The sequence below is a fragment of the Macadamia integrifolia genome, chromosome 4 (genome assembly GCF_013358625.1).
Source record: "Macadamia integrifolia cultivar HAES 741 chromosome 4, SCU_Mint_v3, whole genome shotgun sequence".
Lineage (NCBI taxonomy): Eukaryota > Viridiplantae > Streptophyta > Magnoliopsida > Proteales > Proteaceae > Macadamia > Macadamia integrifolia.
The window spans coordinates 9,975,198-9,991,694 of NC_056560.1; the positions used below are offsets into that span (position 1 = coordinate 9,975,198).

At 39.3% G+C, this 16,497-nt stretch overlaps 1 protein-coding gene across 4 annotated transcripts in view; it reads left to right on the forward strand.

The window, feature by feature from the left end:
• The window catches only part of LOC122076630 (methyl-CpG-binding domain-containing protein 9-like), a 33,873-nt gene that overhangs the window by 11,724 nt on the left and 5,652 nt on the right, over positions 1–16,497 (forward strand). For 3 of the 4 annotated variants that reach the window (XR_006139546.1, XR_006139547.1, XM_042642037.1), the window contains exons 6-9: positions 1,249–1,584; positions 9,539–9,637; positions 12,918–13,346; positions 13,985–16,324. Coding sequence is in view for 2 of the 4 variants with exons in the window: in XM_042642037.1 (XP_042497971.1) it covers positions 1,249–1,584; positions 9,539–9,637; positions 12,918–13,346; positions 13,985–16,324 (3,204 nt within the window). In the remaining 2 variants the exon portion in view is untranslated. The remainder of the gene's footprint in view (positions 1–1,248; positions 1,585–9,538; positions 9,638–12,917; positions 13,347–13,984; positions 16,325–16,497) is intronic. The other variant, XM_042642038.1, reaches the window with a different exon arrangement.

The following is a 16,497-nucleotide window of genomic DNA, read 5'->3' on the forward strand; positions in this document are numbered from 1 at the left end:
TTTGTTGATGATATTGTTTTGGTGGATGAGACAAATGTAGGGATTATTGCCAAGTTGGAGTTATGGAGATCATCCTTCGAATCAAAAGGTTTTAAGATAAGTAGAACGAAATGGAGTATATGATGTGTAACTTTAGTTTCACGTGGACGGATAATGAAGTGGAAATTGATGAGAGGGAGGTTCCGCAAAGTGATTATTTTAGGTATATGTTCTCAATCATAAATAAATAATGTGATATAGAGAATGATGTTTCACAAAGAATTAAAATAGGAGGGATGAAGCTGATGCGTCTGAAGTGTTGTGTGATCGGCGTATTTAAAATTCTTTTAAAATTTGAAGGAAAATTTTATAGGACAGTCATACGACTGATATATGATGGGGAATGTTGGGCAGTTAAGAAGCATCATATGGATAAACTTAGTGTAGCAGAGATGAGGATGTTGAGGTGGATGAGTGGTAAAACTAGGAAGGATGAAATAAGGAATGATCATATTTAAAGCTGGTTTGAGAGTAGCTCCGATACATGATAAGCTACGAGAAAGTGGTTTGAGGTGGCATGGCCATGTTCAACAGAAGCCTTTGGACGCTCTAGTACGGAGGAGTGATTTGATTCAGATTCAAGGATCTAAAAGAGCTAGGGGCAGACCTAAAATGACCTTAGAAGAAGTGGGGAGGAAAGACATGCATAGGTTAGGCCTTGTATCAAGTATGACATAGAATTGAACTGATTGGAGGTCAAGAATCCATGTAGCTGACCCCATTTTGTTGTGGTCATGCTGAGTTGTTGTATTCATCTTTTGATGTGGTTTTGTTCCTTTGATTAATATTTTGAAGGTTAACTGCAAGAAGTTGAAAAACTCAATTGTTCAGTCCACTCCTTGGTTCAGTGAAATAATGCAACCTAAATCTCAAAAGCACAAGTTAGGTCTGTCAAAAGCTACTGTAATTTTCTGTGTGAACTTGTGCCGTGTTTCCATCTGATATATTCTCTATGTTAATCATATATTCATCTCAGTATTTGCATTTATGAATCAGCAATTATTTTGAGGGTTTGTATATCATTATGTTCCTGCTTTTGGTAGTTTCAAATTTTACATGTTTGGTTTGGATATTTCCTTTTAAGAAATTAATATCCTCTCATTGTCACACACACACACACACACACACACACACACACAAAAAAAAGAAAATCCTCCCACTAAACCTGATGCTGAATGTAAGGTACTTTTTCCTATTGATTGGTTACAGAAAGCTGTCCTCTCTGTGCTGGCAACTGTCTGTGGTGAAAATCCACAGCACAAACCTGGTAGGGGTAGAAAGGAAAGGAGAGTCAATGGAATTTCCGATATGATTATGAAGCAGTGCCGTAGTGTTCTACGTCGCGCTGCTTCTGAAGATGATGAAAGTGTCTTCTGCAATTTGCTTGGAACGACGTTATTGAACCCTAATGATAACGATGATGAAGGTGTTCTTGGATCTCCGGCTATGGTATCTCGTCCTTTGGATTTCAGGACTATTGATTTGAGATTGGCTGTTGGAGCTTATGGTGGATCACATGAAGCTTTCCTTGAGGATGTCTGCGAGGTACTATTTCTGTTACTTGTTTGCTTTCTATTCATTTTGACTTGCAATTGGGCCTTACCTTGGGTAGGTTAGGACCGAACTGAATCCCTGTGGTTGGAAGTGGATTACAAATAGTAGAACTTAAGTGGAGCATTTTACCAAAATCCTAACCTCTCCCATCTGAAGCAGGTCAAAATGGGTTTCAAGATTGTGTCTGATCTGAATTATTTATCAGTTTATTGTTGCAAATCTGGGGTGTGAAACCTAAATTAGTTTCCTTATGGGTGTGGCCATTCCAAAATCATACTGAATATAGACAAGATGAACATTATCCTCCAATAAGTCTAATTGTGCTAAGGTTGGTTCAGAGATCACTATCAAATCCGGACTCAATGAAGCTTGGGGTTTTGTAACCAACCCATGAATCTCTTAAGATCAACAAGCAGCAGATCCAAAAAGTGTATATAAAAATTTGTCGAAGTCATTGATGTTGGCCAAACATCTCTAGCCTAGATCAGCAACAAGTACTGAAATGTTAGACCAACTCAGCTCAACTAAGCCTTATCCTAACTAAATAGGGTTGGCTACATGGATCCTGTTTTTCCATTCAACTCTGTTCAAAACAAATTATTGAAAACCTATCCTCAAACTGCAGAATAGTTTTCAATGTAGAAAGTAAACCCTAAAGCTCAACTCAAAAAGGACCTGATTTCGGGTAGTCTCTAAGTCTCCTTTTCAGAGCTAAGTTCTGGCAGTCTAAAAATTTTCAGGAGTTAATCTCAAAGTTCAAAAGTACCAGTAGAAACAATTCAAATTCCTACCCAACTATGGATTTTATTTACTCTTTAGATTACTGAAATCCAAAAGCCCTTGCCAGATCTATTTTATCAACCTCAACTCAGCCTTATCCCAACTAAATGGGTTCAGCTACATGGATCCATTTTTTTTCCCATCGACTCTATTCGGAACCATACTTGTTGCTAGTCTTAAGCTATGCATGTCTTTCCCCGCAACTTCTCCTAGGGTCATTGTAGGCCCACATTGGCTCTTTTAGCTTCTTCAATCTAAATCAAATCACCCTTCCGTAATGGAGCATTCAAAGGCCTCCATTGCAATGTCATCCTACCTCAAAGTTTCCCTAAGGCCCCGTTTGTTTAGAGGGGAGTTTGGGGTGGGAGAGTTGTTAAGGTGGGACCCATGTGTTAGTGGGGTGACCAACCTGGGTGGAAAAAGTGAGGAATTCTTCACTTTTCTTCACTTTCCCAATTTTATCTCTACGTTTGTTACTTGGGGTGGGATTATTCTGGAGAACAGGAGAAGTGAAGGCAGAGAAAGAGAGATGGAGTCTTCATCTTCCCAATCTCAAGCCATCGTTCGACGACGATGTTCACAGTCGAGATCCATCGTTTTGTGCAGGAAGATTGGGCATGGGAGATTCCTTTGCTGTCAAAATCTCTATGCGGAGAGAGGGCATGGGAGATCGATTGCAGGAGAATAGTTGACCCTGTTTAAGAAGTTTTTATAGCAACCCTCACCTCTAAGTTCTCCTCACAGACATGCACCTCCCCACCCCTTCTCATGGATGCTCCATCACTTCCCTTCTTTTTTTTCCTTTTAAAATAAATTTATTTTCCTTCATTCATCTGTAGGTCCTTATTCTAAAGAATTTGTATATTTTCCTTCATTCATCTGTAGGTCCTTATTCTAAAGAATTTGTTTCTCTCTCAAGTCTGAGTTTGCAGGGACGGTTGTAGATGGAGAAGGCGAGACCCTTCACACCTTCCCCACCATTGCAATTTGCATATTTTTATTTTTTATTATTTCAATCAAGGCTGTAAATCTCTACTTTGAAAGGGCATGCATAGGGTTTACAGGTTTGTGATTGTAGATGGATTCAGGGGCTGGGTATTACAGATGGGTTTCTGGAGGTTTTTTTTTTTTTGGGTAATATTTCTGGAGGGTGAGTTGCAAGCGATAGGTGGTGCAACATATTGAGATTTCATTGGGAATAATTGGAAACAGATATATGGCATCTGGTTTGCAGGGCGTTATGTTGCAGATGAGTTTAGAGGGTTTCCATTGGATTATTTGTAGGTTGACAAAGGGGGTTTCGGGCAAGGCTCGCCGGTGGCAACAGGGGGATCGTGGATAAGGTTGCAGCAGAGTCGGTGGAGTGATCAGGCGAAGTTTTTGAGATGGAGGAGAGCCTACAGGTGCTGCCTTGTGGAGGCCTTGAAGTTTCCCTGCAAAGTCCTACCAATTTGGTGGGACTTTGTGAGGGGGGTGGGGCGGGAGAATCCTCAGCCACGTAGGCTGACAATTAAATCTGACAACCTTTTGCTGGTCTCCTCAATTTCTGTTATCCAAACGACATTGGGGTGGGAAAGTTCATACAGCTATCCTGTTCCACATCATATTTTTGTTTCCATCGAAGTCCCACCTTCCCAATTTTACTAATTTCTACTACTGTTCCCACCCGACTTCTATTATTTTTATGCTCAGCATATAAAAGTTTATAGTCATCTAATTCATTAGTTTTTTGCCCTTCCATCTAGTCTATTGTGTGCAATCTATGTTAATTCTTCTTCTTCTTCTCATTACGTTTATCAATTCTAAACTCTTTCCCGTTAAAGTTCCTATGTTCCAAGATGCTAATCTAATCCTACAACTGGGACTGAAGCTGTGCGCTGCTTACAAGGGATGCCCTCACTAACCCTTGCTCACTATTCACTACATTCAGGTCATAGTGCAGAGCGTCGCTTATGGGGGACACCCTAGCATACAGCTAAAAATATAAACTTCTAAGATTCATGCAAAAGAGTTTGGCAAAATTTTTTTACAATGCCAGCCGCCAACCTGACACACCAATCCTCCTCCTTTATCCAGGCTTGGGACCAGCTGCATAAAACATTGGCTGAGTTAGATCAATTGCATCAACCAAGAGATTAATTATCAAACCTAGAATTTGAAACTTGAAAAGTCCTGATTTTTCTTATCAAACAGATGATGGAGCCCTGCTTCTAGAGGACGTCTCCAGGTAGAAACACAACTATTGATGAAGAAAATAGAATCGGAAGTAGAAAGAAGTTACAAAAAGACAATGATTGTGCATCGACCATTAATGGGAGGACCTTTTTGCTTATTCTGTAGCCATTAAACATTTTGGTACTAAATTCAATTGCATCTCTTTTGTAGGCATTGCTTTGGCCCGAAACGAATTAGACTCAACCTAACTTCATGTCTTCAACTAAGGCTCCCCCTTTGAGAATAAAGAAAGTGTCCTAACATGAGCAAATAAACCCATACGATTTTAACCACTTCTTCTCTACAGCTGGAAGACTTAACTCTAAAGACCCAATTTCCCAGGTCCATCAACATTAAATAAGCTCAAAACAGCTAAAACCCGAGTCTCATGTGGCTGCCTGCATCAATTAAAGGCAGGTTATGAAAGGAAGATGGAGAGTGATATTGTGATTCTGTTCTATATTACTTGTTTATACAAAATGTTGAGGGTGGCAAACTACACTCAGATATTATAATTTGCGGCCTATGAGTCGAAGTACACACACTATGGGAAACGCCTAAAATTCGAATCAATGCTTCTGCTCAAGCTTGTGCATGTATGAAACATGTCCAGCTTTCCTTGATACCAGGAAACTGTGAATTGTTAATCTCTTTAATTAAATATGTTGACTAACTGCCCAACTCTCTTCACTTATTGAGTTTATATATGCCCAACGTTCATTTGTGTACATGGTTCTGTTATTGTTTCATGGTATCTCAACTCAAGATGTAGCCCAAACTTCTTCAGACGCTTCCCAAACTCACAAGATGTAGCCCAACTCACAACATGGTACCAGGGACCATAGTTTACACCCGGTATACCAGTCTCCTGCTAGGAGTGTATTCCAGCTTTATTGAATCCGTTCTCTCTAATTCTCTTGTAAGGTGGTGCTGAAACATCTCCCCATTGAGTCTTAACTATTAGTGAAATGATTGTATTTGCTTCACCTAAACAAGAACTTAATTTAGCATCTCTTCTGTAAAAGGTATGAATGCAAATAAAGAATGTCTCCTGGATAAGCTTTGCGACCAGGCAGACTTAGTAATAGAAGATACATTTGATGTCTAGGATACGTATAAACCTTTGAGTCTATGGCATGTTGTTGTTCATATGCAGGACAGCAGGACACTGGTGCAGCTTAAGTATCTAGGGTGTTCAGGGTTAGTCCCAGCCCAAATGGCAGCCAGAACTTGCTAGTTTTTTTGCAGAATGTGCTGCGTATTGATTTTCCATAAGCTTTCTCATATTCTAATGGTTGCCTGGTGAATTAATGCCCTGGGCCTTGTGAGTCTGCACGATAGATTCCTGCAATTTTAATCTGGTAAAGCAGTAGGTTCTAGAGATGGGCATGGGTTGAGAGACTGGTATGGCCTAATTGGCTTTTGGGTCAGGTTTGAATTTTGCATGGCAGACCCAAGGCAGTTGTGGGATACAACAAGAAGAAAACCAAAAGAAATAGAGTAAAATATATATCTTTTTTTGTCACAGATTTTAACTAAAGAAAAATCTTTGTAGATGGATTTACCTTGAAATAATTGGAGCATGTGCAAAATTAGTATTGGTTATTATCTTGGTTCATTTATGATACAAGGTTGTGATGTTTAAGCTCTTTCAATAATTTCAAATTTAAGGGTTTTGATTCATCATATAACCTATATTCTATTTCATTGTTCTGTTCGTCAGGTAGGGAGCCGGCACCTTATTTAATTCAGCCAATCTCTTTCGCATGGATCCTACTTTTCTATGACTTCATAATTTCTATTTTTTTATTATCTATTACTCTTTTTTTATCATGTCCTTCAGTATTAACGCTGTGTGTAAGCGTAGAATTAGATTGGCATCTTGGAACATTGGCTCACTGACGGGCAAAAGCATGGAGTTAATAGATGTTATGTGGAGAAGACAGATTAACGTTGCATGTATTCAAGAGACAAGATGGAAAGCTAACAAAGCAAAGGGGTTAGATGACTTCAAACTATGGTACCTGGATGATGAAAGCGGAAGAGGTGGAGTGGGCATAGTAGTGGACAGAGACCTTAAAAATAAAGTGGTGGAATTTAAAAGATTTGGAAGCAGGATCATCGCTATTAAACTTGTGCTAGACGGTGAGACCATCAATATAGCTAGCGCTTATGCGCCCCAAGCAGGACTAGATGAGAGTGTTAAACTACTATTTTGGGAACACATGGGTGACTTGGTGCAAGGTTTTGGACAGAGAGAGAAAATTATTATCGGAGGAGACCTCAACAGGTATGTGGGCAAGGATTGTAGAGGCTATGAAGAGGTACATGGTGGATTTGGACTTGGGGAGAGGAATGCAGAGGGGATCTCAGTGTTGGACTTTGCAACATCGTATGACTTTTGCATTGCAAATACTTTTTTTGAGAAAAAGGAGGAACATTTAATTACCTACAAAAGTGGACAGCACGCAAATCAAATTGATTTCTTCCTCACAAGAAGATCTAACAGAATGTTATGTAAAGACTGTAAGGTTATACCTGGAGATAGCCTTACTGCTTAACATCGACTGGTGATCTTGGATATGTACCTAGGAAAGCGGAAATGCAAGAAGACACAACAGATCTTTCCTAAGATAAAATGGGGGCGATTACAAGGAGCGTTATTAAAATATTTTACTGATAAAGTGGTGCCACAGGGAAAGTGGAATTTTGACGGAGGTGTTAATGAGATGTGGATTGAGATGACGACCTGTATCAAGAACGTGGCTAAAGAAGTGCTAGGGGTATCAAAGGGTGGGGGCCGAACTCCTAGAGAAACTTGGTGGTGGGATGAGGAGGTCCAGACTGCCATTAAATCTAAGAAAGATTGTTTTAAGACTTGGCAAAGGACCAACGAGGTAGAAGATAAAGTAAGATATTACTTAGCCAGGAATGAAGCTAAGAAGACTGTGGGGAAAGCAAGGGCAAAGAAATGTGATAATTTCTATGATAACCTTAATTCAAGAGAAGGAGCAAAAGAGATCTATAGAATAGCCAAAATAAGGGAAATGATGAGTAGAGATATTGATGCATTAAAAGTGATGATGGTAGAGTACTGGTATGGAATGAAGACATTATGAAGAGATGGGGTGATTATTTTTGCAACCTATTAAATGAAAAAGGCCTTGACTGATAGGATGGACCCGGAAGTAGAAGGGGATAGACATCACGCTAACCCTCCTCATGGACAACTATAACATGGTGTGACTGAAGTTAAAGAGGCCCTACGAAAGATGAAAGCAGGTAAAATACCAGGCCCAGATGAGATCCCAATTGAAGTATGGAAGTGCCTAGGAGTACTAGGAATATCATGGCTAACCAAGCTGTTTAACAAGATTCTGTGTACCAAGAAAATGCCAGATGATTGGAGGAGAAGCAGTTTGGTTCCTATTTATAAAAACAAAGGCGATATCCAGAATTGCAATAACTATAGAGGCATAAAACTAATGAGTCGCACTATGAAACTATGGGAAAAAGGTTATTGAAGGCCACCTCAGAGAAGAAACTATTGTAACTGAGAATCAATTTGGTTTTATGCTAGGGAGGTCCACAACAGAAGCTATCTACCTCCTAAGAAGACTTATGGAAGTATTTAGAGCTCACAAAAAAGACCTCCATATGGTCTTTATTGACCTTGAGAAAGCGTATGACAGAGTACCTAGAGATCTTATTTGGCATGTCTTAGGGAAGGTGAGGGGTTCTTTAAATTATGTGGATATAATTAAAGACATGTATGAGGGAGTGGTGACAAGTGTCAAAACTACAGAAGGTCAAAGTAACGAGTTTCCAATTACAATTGGGTTACACCAAGGATAAGCTTTGAGCCCGTATTTGTTTGCTCTCATCATGGATGATCTAACCAAGCACATCCAAGACCAGGTCCCGTGTGGTATGCTATTCGCTGATGATATTGTTTTGATAGATGAGATTGTGGAAGGGATTAATACTAAACTGGAGCTATGGAGATCAAGCTTAGAATCAAGAGGTTTTAGGATAAGTAGAACAAAGACAAAGTATATGATGTGCCCATTTAGCCAGACTATGAGACATGAGGAAGTGGCAAAACTTGAGGGGCGAGAACTACCACAAAATGACTATTTTAAATATCTGGGGTCAATCATTAGCAAAGAGGGTGATATAGAAAATGATGTCTCCCACAGAATTAAAGTGGGATGGATGAAGTGGAGAAGTGCCTCGGGAGTGCTATGTGATAAACACATGCCTGTTAAACTCAAAGGAAAATTCTACAGGACAGTAATACAACCAGCGATGATGTATGGGGGCGGAGTGTTGGACAATCAAGATGAGTAATTTGAATAAATTGGGTGTAGTAGAGATGAGGATGTTGAGAGGGATGTGCGGAAAGACCCGGAGAGACAAAGTAAGGAATGATTGTATTAGAAAAGAGTTAGGGGTGGCTCCAATCTAGGACAAGCTCCGTGAGAGCAGATTGAGGTGGTATGGTCATGTTCAACGGAGACCCATGGATGCCCAAGTAAGGAAGTGTGATCAGTTTCAATTATATGGAGCTAGAAGGACAGGCAGACCTAAATTGACCATTGACGAACTGGTAAGAAAAGATATGCAGCTGGTAGGGATCGATCCTAGTATGACCACAGATAGAGGTAAGTGGAGGACTAGGACCCGTGTAGCCGACCCCGTATAGGGGATGTTTCAAGGATGCTGCTTTGACTACTGCTTTAACTTTTTTTTTTTTTTTTTTTTTTTTTTGACCTTATCGGATCCTTGTAGCCGATCCCATCAAGTTGGGATAAGGTTGTGGTTGTTGTTGTTGTTCTGTTCTCTTGGTTATTACATTTTGCAGGGTCTTTTGTGACTTGATTTGTATGTCAAGAGTCATAATCTTTGATACCTATGCTTTCTGATTTCCTAATCCATTTTCCTTGGGCAGGTTTGGCAAAATATTCGCACTGCATATGGTGATTGTCCTGAGTTAATGCAGTTGGCTGAAACATTATGCCAAAAATTTGAGTCATTATATGAAAAAGAGGTTTGCCATTTTTTTTTCTTATTTACTTCCATGCTCTTGTGTTCGTCTTTGCTTCTTCCACATCCTTATCAATGCTAACTTTCATGTTAATTGTTCTTGTAATACCAAGATCAATCAATTACTGCATTGACATGAGTTTATTGTGATGCATCCACTTAATATAGAGATGGACCTTTATACTTAGAATTTTGTGGAGTGACGTTACTGATGAGAAAAATTTACAGCATAGCTATGCAATGCATTCTTCATTTTTACTTTTTTTTTTTTATTTCTTTTTATCATTTAGAATAAAGAGATGGATAGTATGGTTTGTTCTTCTTGTGATTCCAAGTGATGGAATGTACATGGGCACCATTTTTTGGGTCATGTAGACAGTAGGGAAGCCTCTGGTATGATATGTTTCTGTCATAATAAGGTGGCAATATGTTGTGTCATGTCTACTTTGAGTGTTGACAACCACCTGCCTTACCCAAACATGACCTGTTTTTGAACAAGGTCATGGTATCTTAACCTTTATATGACCTGCTAATAGACAGGTTGTTTGGGTTAGGAATGAGAAGAGAAAAGTAGAATAGGAAAACATATGTTGAAAAAAGAAAATGAAATGGGAAAGAGGGTGAGCTTCAGAGACTATACAAACAACAACAACAATCTCAGCCCTTATTCCAACTTAATGGGGTCAGCTATATGGATCCATACAAACCAAAATAGGAAAAAAAAAGTCCAAACAAAAGAGATGCAAAGATGAGAGATGAGAGAAGAAAGGTGAGAGTAAGAGGAAAGAGACACAACCCAAGAAGTCAGGAGAATCATAGCTACATGGGGTCGGTTACATGGATCCCAGTCAACTGGTTTTTCTGTCCAGGTCATATGATATCTTAAATCATTTACAGGCTCGAAAACATGCTTTGAGAGGATAACCATTTAGGGGCTTCAAAACATGGTTTGAGAAGACAACTTTCTTCTTTTGTTTACTGTTTTTACACTAACAAAGTTGTTTCCCATGTGACTACCGGCTTTGGAGTATTTTAAGTTTCTTTTATTTTAGGAGTTAACTTAGTACAAAATTTAATCATTCATTATGTTTTCCTACTTTTTCTAGTTCTTGAATTAAATATATGTATATTGTTAAAGACATGTATGAGGGTGTGGCGACTAGTGTGAGAACCATTGGAGGTTAAGATAGTGAATTTTCAATTACAATTGGGTTATATCAAGGATCAGCTTTAAGCCCTAATTTGTTTGCGCTTATTATGGATGATTTAACTAGGAACATTTAGGGTGAAGTTCTAAGGTGTATGCTTTTTGCTGACAATATTGTTTTGGTGGATGAGAAAATAGTAGGGATTAATGCTAAGTTGGAGTTATGGAGTTCAACCTTGGAACAAGAGGTTTTTAGATAAGTAGAATGAAGACTGAGTATATGGTGTGTGTAACTATAGTCACACTACAACGAATACAATTTGGTGAAACTTGAGGAGAGCTGACTAAGTACTAAGTAGGTGTCAATTAATACTAAGTCATTAGTCAGAACTAGGTTGCAAAATTGGGTCTGGCCCTATTATGCTTTCCTCGATTTGTACCAGATGGATGGAATGGTCAATCCTAACCTTTGCCTTTTTTGGCATCAAGTGGATGTGCTCATACTCAGCTTTTACCATCGCACCAAGCGATGGATTTATCTTTGTACATTCATTTTGTGAAACATCACAACTACTACTACTAAGCCTTATCCAAACTGAATGGGGTCGGCTACATGGATCTGAACAAAGACAATAGAAGATAAGTAGACATATAAGGGAAAGAACACAACACAACAAAACGATAAAGAGACACCTAAATGGGGTCAGCTACATGGATTCTTGTCCTCCAATCAGATTTATTCGAGGCCATACTTGGGACTATACCTAAACTACTTTTCATATGGTCATTTTGTGAAACAATATAAAATTCAGATTTCTTTTGTATGATTGCAAATCATCCTAGACATCACTAGTACATTATAGATAGGATTATCCTGATCCAGCTAGGCTCATTTAAGAAATCAGATTTCTCAAGCTGGTCAGCACGCTAGGTTGGGTCTGGTTGGTTGACATCTGTAATGACTTTCAAAACAGATACTGGTTACAGCTCTTATATCATGTAACAAAACAGGATCTTAAACCAATTCCTGCGAAGAGAGATATGTGCTGAACCACAATAGACTCAGACTACCTTCTATTGTGGACTACCACATTTATTTGTAACAGAAAAAAAAATACTCCTAGTAGGAGTATACATAGGACAAAACTAAGACTAACTACAAACTAACAAAGAAACTCAAAGAGACAAAAGCATATGAGCATATCACGATAGGGACACTCCCCCTATTGTGACCACCAACTAATCCTAACGGTAATAGAGTGCAGCAGGGGATTTAAAAACCATGCCCCTGCAGTATATGTAAGCAACTTAACAGCATCAATAAGCATAAAGCGCAACTTGGCCTGATTTGCACCCCTAGTCGGCATACTAGATCAACTATTTTGCAGGTACTGTAAGTTTAATACTGAATTTTGTGTTGTGTATAAGTTGTTACCCTTCCTTTCAATCAACTATTTTATATATGCTGTTGTACTAACATATGCTGCTGATTTATATATTATGTTGCTATCTGTTATATTCCCCCTCCTCTTAGCCTGTCATTTGATGAACATGTTTGTTGGGAAAATTTATAATGAAGCCTCATCGGATTAAAGAAAATCTCGACAGCCCAAGAATCTGCCATGTGGCAGCTTGGTGGCACTCAAATTTTGTGACATGTTTTCTGTGTCACCTTCTATCCATCTGGTAAGTTCCATTTCAAATGCAATTGCCACATGGTAATTAATATACAGATTTGGAAATTCGTTAGAAATTCAAATTTGGAAATTTTGGTGCATTTTTTATAGAAGATATAAGGGTGAGTTGTCGATGTGTGATTGGCCATATGTTGGAGATAGGACCTGAAACTTGGAATATGGCTAGTCTAAGTGGTATACTCCCACCTAATGGTCAGTCTGACAGAGGGGCACTCTACATGGTTTAAAAGTGGTGGACCATCAAGGCAAACTTAGTAACATCATAAATCCTAGCATTAGCGACCTTAATTACAATCTCCATATGTCGTCCTCAAACCCCCTCCCCATAGAAAATAAGTGGTCCTTATTTTGGGGCTTTTGAGATTTTAAGAGGTAGTATTCCTTTACTATTATTTATTTCATACTTAGCTTGAGAATTTACCTGATAAATTCTGATGCAGGTCCTCACCCTTGTTCAGAAATGTTCAAAACTTGCTAATGCTGAAAGTTCAAGTACAGAGGCAAAGAAAGAACTGGACAACATTCTTCTAAGTGCAAATGACATCCCTAAAGCTCCTTGGGATGAGGGAGTCTGTAAAGTATGTGGCATCGATAAAGATGATGACAGCGTTCTGTTGTGTGATACCTGTGATTCGGAGTATCACACTTATTGCTTGAATCCTCCACTTGCAAGGATCCCTGAAGGAAATTGGTATTGCCCTTCGTGTGTTTCTGGTCAATGTAACAATCAAGATGTTACAACTCCTGTTATCAGCCGACACCGACGAAAGAGATATCAGGGAGAGGACACTCGCATACTTTCAGAGTCACTGATCCATTTGGCAGCATCAATGGAAGAAAGAGAGTACTGGGAGTTAAGCATAGAGGAGGTTAGTCCAAGTGCACCTGCTTCTGGTATTCTTTTATTGGTACACTAATAGCTTGTTGTTGATTCCACTTATTGGCATTCATGCCTTATTAATTTGTTGGGTAATTGATAGTTCTTGTTGACTGATCTGAAATTTATTCCTCTAATCTTGGCAGTTGATTTTTATTTTATTTTATTTTATTTATTTTTTGTCTTGGTCAATATGTAGATGTGATTGTTTGCTGATTGCATTTTCTATAGTAGAACTTCTATTATGCCCTTGTGACTGGGGTCTATTATTCATGTTTCTCATTAACAAATTATGCAAGCTTTTAGTAAAAATATCAAACAGTAAAGTTTATTAACTTGTTTAGGTTTTACTTTTGCATTGAAAAGCATTTTGAATATCTCCAGTTGGGTATGAATGACAGTAAACCCATTGTATGAGGTTTCTAACAAGTGCAGGGTTGTCTAAGTATAACAAGTGTTAGTGTGTTATTGTTAAGAAAGATACTAGGGTCACATCTATGGTAGGTTTGAGTTATGTATAAATTTTCTATGCAGGTTGCTTGCATGTAACCTTTCTCATGAATTGGTTGTGGTTTTATCCTTATTCTGCCTTTCATAGCTTTTAAGGGCATTGTTTTATTGTTGTTGCAGAGGACCTTCTTGCTAAAGTTCTTATGTGACGAGGCACTGAACACAGCTATTATTCGGGAGCATCTCGAACTATGTGCTGATACATCAGTTGAATTGCAGCAAAAATTGCGGTCACAAGCTCTTGAATTGAGAAACCTAAAGTTCAGAGAAGAAATCCTAAATGCAAGAGCTGCAAAGGGAAACACAAACATGCATAATGGAATTGGAGAAGCTGGAAGAGAAGAAGGGATGTCCAATATGCTAACAAACAATGGGAGATGGATGGGGCAGCAGCATACTTTGAGTAGCAGGACCAACTATTATACAACCAGCTCTGCTAATTTGTTGCAGCAAGAGGATGGTCTGGAGGGGAGCGAAACGAATGATCTCAATAAAAATCCATTCTCTTTCCTCTCAAAAGGCATTTTGGAGAAACATCAAGATGGCATTGAATCTCAAATTATGAAGCCTACAGATACTGATGGCCAAACAAAGGATGTACACCCTGCTATGGTTGTCAGTCCTTTTTCTCACATGGTTTCTTGCAAAAAAGATGTATCCAACACAAAGAATCAGCAGCCTCCGTCAACTCCTCAGCCAGAGAAAGTCGATGATTTGAGCAAAGAGAACCATATTCAGATTCTGAATGGAAAACATGAATCAGATGCAGAAAAAAATGGTCCCTCGCGACCTTCTTTTGATGTTCTACAAGGACCTTGCCCATCATCAAACATCATGAGAAGCCACCTGGCTGAACATGTGCCACATATTTCTCTGAACTCAGATGATGTCCTTGGCCATACTGGTGTTCAACTTGATTTGGATGATTCACAAGCCTACAACCTTGAACTGAACTCGCTCAAGAATGAGATTAAAGTTTTGCAGGATTCCATTGCTGATGTAGAATCACAAATTCTTAAGGTATCTGTGCGAAGGGACATTTTGGGTAGGGACTCTGCTGGTCGGCTATACTGGGTTTTAGCCTGGCCAGGTAGATGTCCTTGCTTGGTTGTTGATGAGAACGTGGCAGCACAGCAGAGAAAAAGAGCAGTCAAAATGAATGGGAACCTATTTGTAAACACTTTTAGATCTCTTTCATTTGGCAGAGAGGTTTATCAAAGTTCAAGAGGGTCCAATGATTTCAGAACATACGAGTATGAATCAAATGATGGCATTCCTGGATCTACCTCATGGGCTTTCTATGAATCTGATTCAGAAATTCAAGAACTAATTGGGTGGTTGAGTGCAAGTGTTCCAAGAGAGAGAGAATTGAGGGAGTCCATCTTACAGTGGCAGAGGCTGAGGTCTGTGGACACTCATCAAGGTAAAAACTTTGTTGGGAATGACTCTTGCATTTCTTCATCCAAGCCCCTAGATAGTGAAAAAATTGTATTTCCAGATTGTCTCATTACTCAGGCTGCTACCATACTGGAGAAAAGATATGGTCCATGCCTGGAGCCAGAAACCACCGACAACCCCAAAAAACGGAGTAGGAAAGCAAAAGTAACTCATGAGGACAGAATGTATAGGTGTGAGTGTCTAGAACCCATATGGCCTTCCAGACACCATTGCCCGTTGTGCCATCAGACATTCCCCACTAGTGGGGAACTCGAGATGCATAATGATGGAAAGTGCAATACGGGTGCATCAGTTCCTGACAACAACAAGGAGAATAATGATTCCTTGAAAGGGAAAGGGAGGATGAAGTCTGAAACCATGCGGCAGGAGTACACTGATGAAATGGACATGGTTGAAGGATCGAAGAATGGGAGGTTGGACATAACTTCTAGGTTGATCAAATTTCAAAACAAGGGAATTATGTGCCCATATGACATTGTGGAGATCAGTACCAAGTTTGTCACAAAAAGTTCTAATAAGGAATTGGTGCAAGAAATCGGCTTTATTGGTTCTAACGGGTTTCCTTCTTTCATCTCATCAAACTCTCCTTATCTAAGTGACCCTACACTAATGTTGGTTCCTACTCAAAAAGATGAAGCTGAAGTTAACAGTAGCAATGATAGTATTATCAATGGTTCACCTAAAAGGTGTGCTCAAAAGGGCAATGATGAGAAGGCATTAAAATCTGAAAGATCCACATTAGACTGTACAATGGATAGAGACAAAGTTTCTTCGTTATGTATCAAAAATAGGGAACTGGAGGTTGGTCCCTGCTGCATAGTCCCTGAGTCTTCATTGAGACCATTGGTGGGTGATGTTTCTCAGATTCTAAGGCAGCTCAAGATCAACTTACTTGATATGGATGCTGCCCTCCCGGAGGAAGCAGTCAGAACTTCAAAGGGGCACTTGACAATGAGATGTGCCTGGCGTGCATTTGTCAAATCTGCAAAGTCAATATTTGAGGTCAGTTGATCTTTAGTTTACTCCATCTTGCTTTGTGATATATCCCGGTATTCATTAATATCTCATATTTCTCATGAGTACAGTCCAATTCAACTCAATTAAGCCTTATCACAAGTTAAAGGGGTGGGCTTTGTGATTTCTGTTTCACCCACCCCCCCCCCCCCCACCCTTTT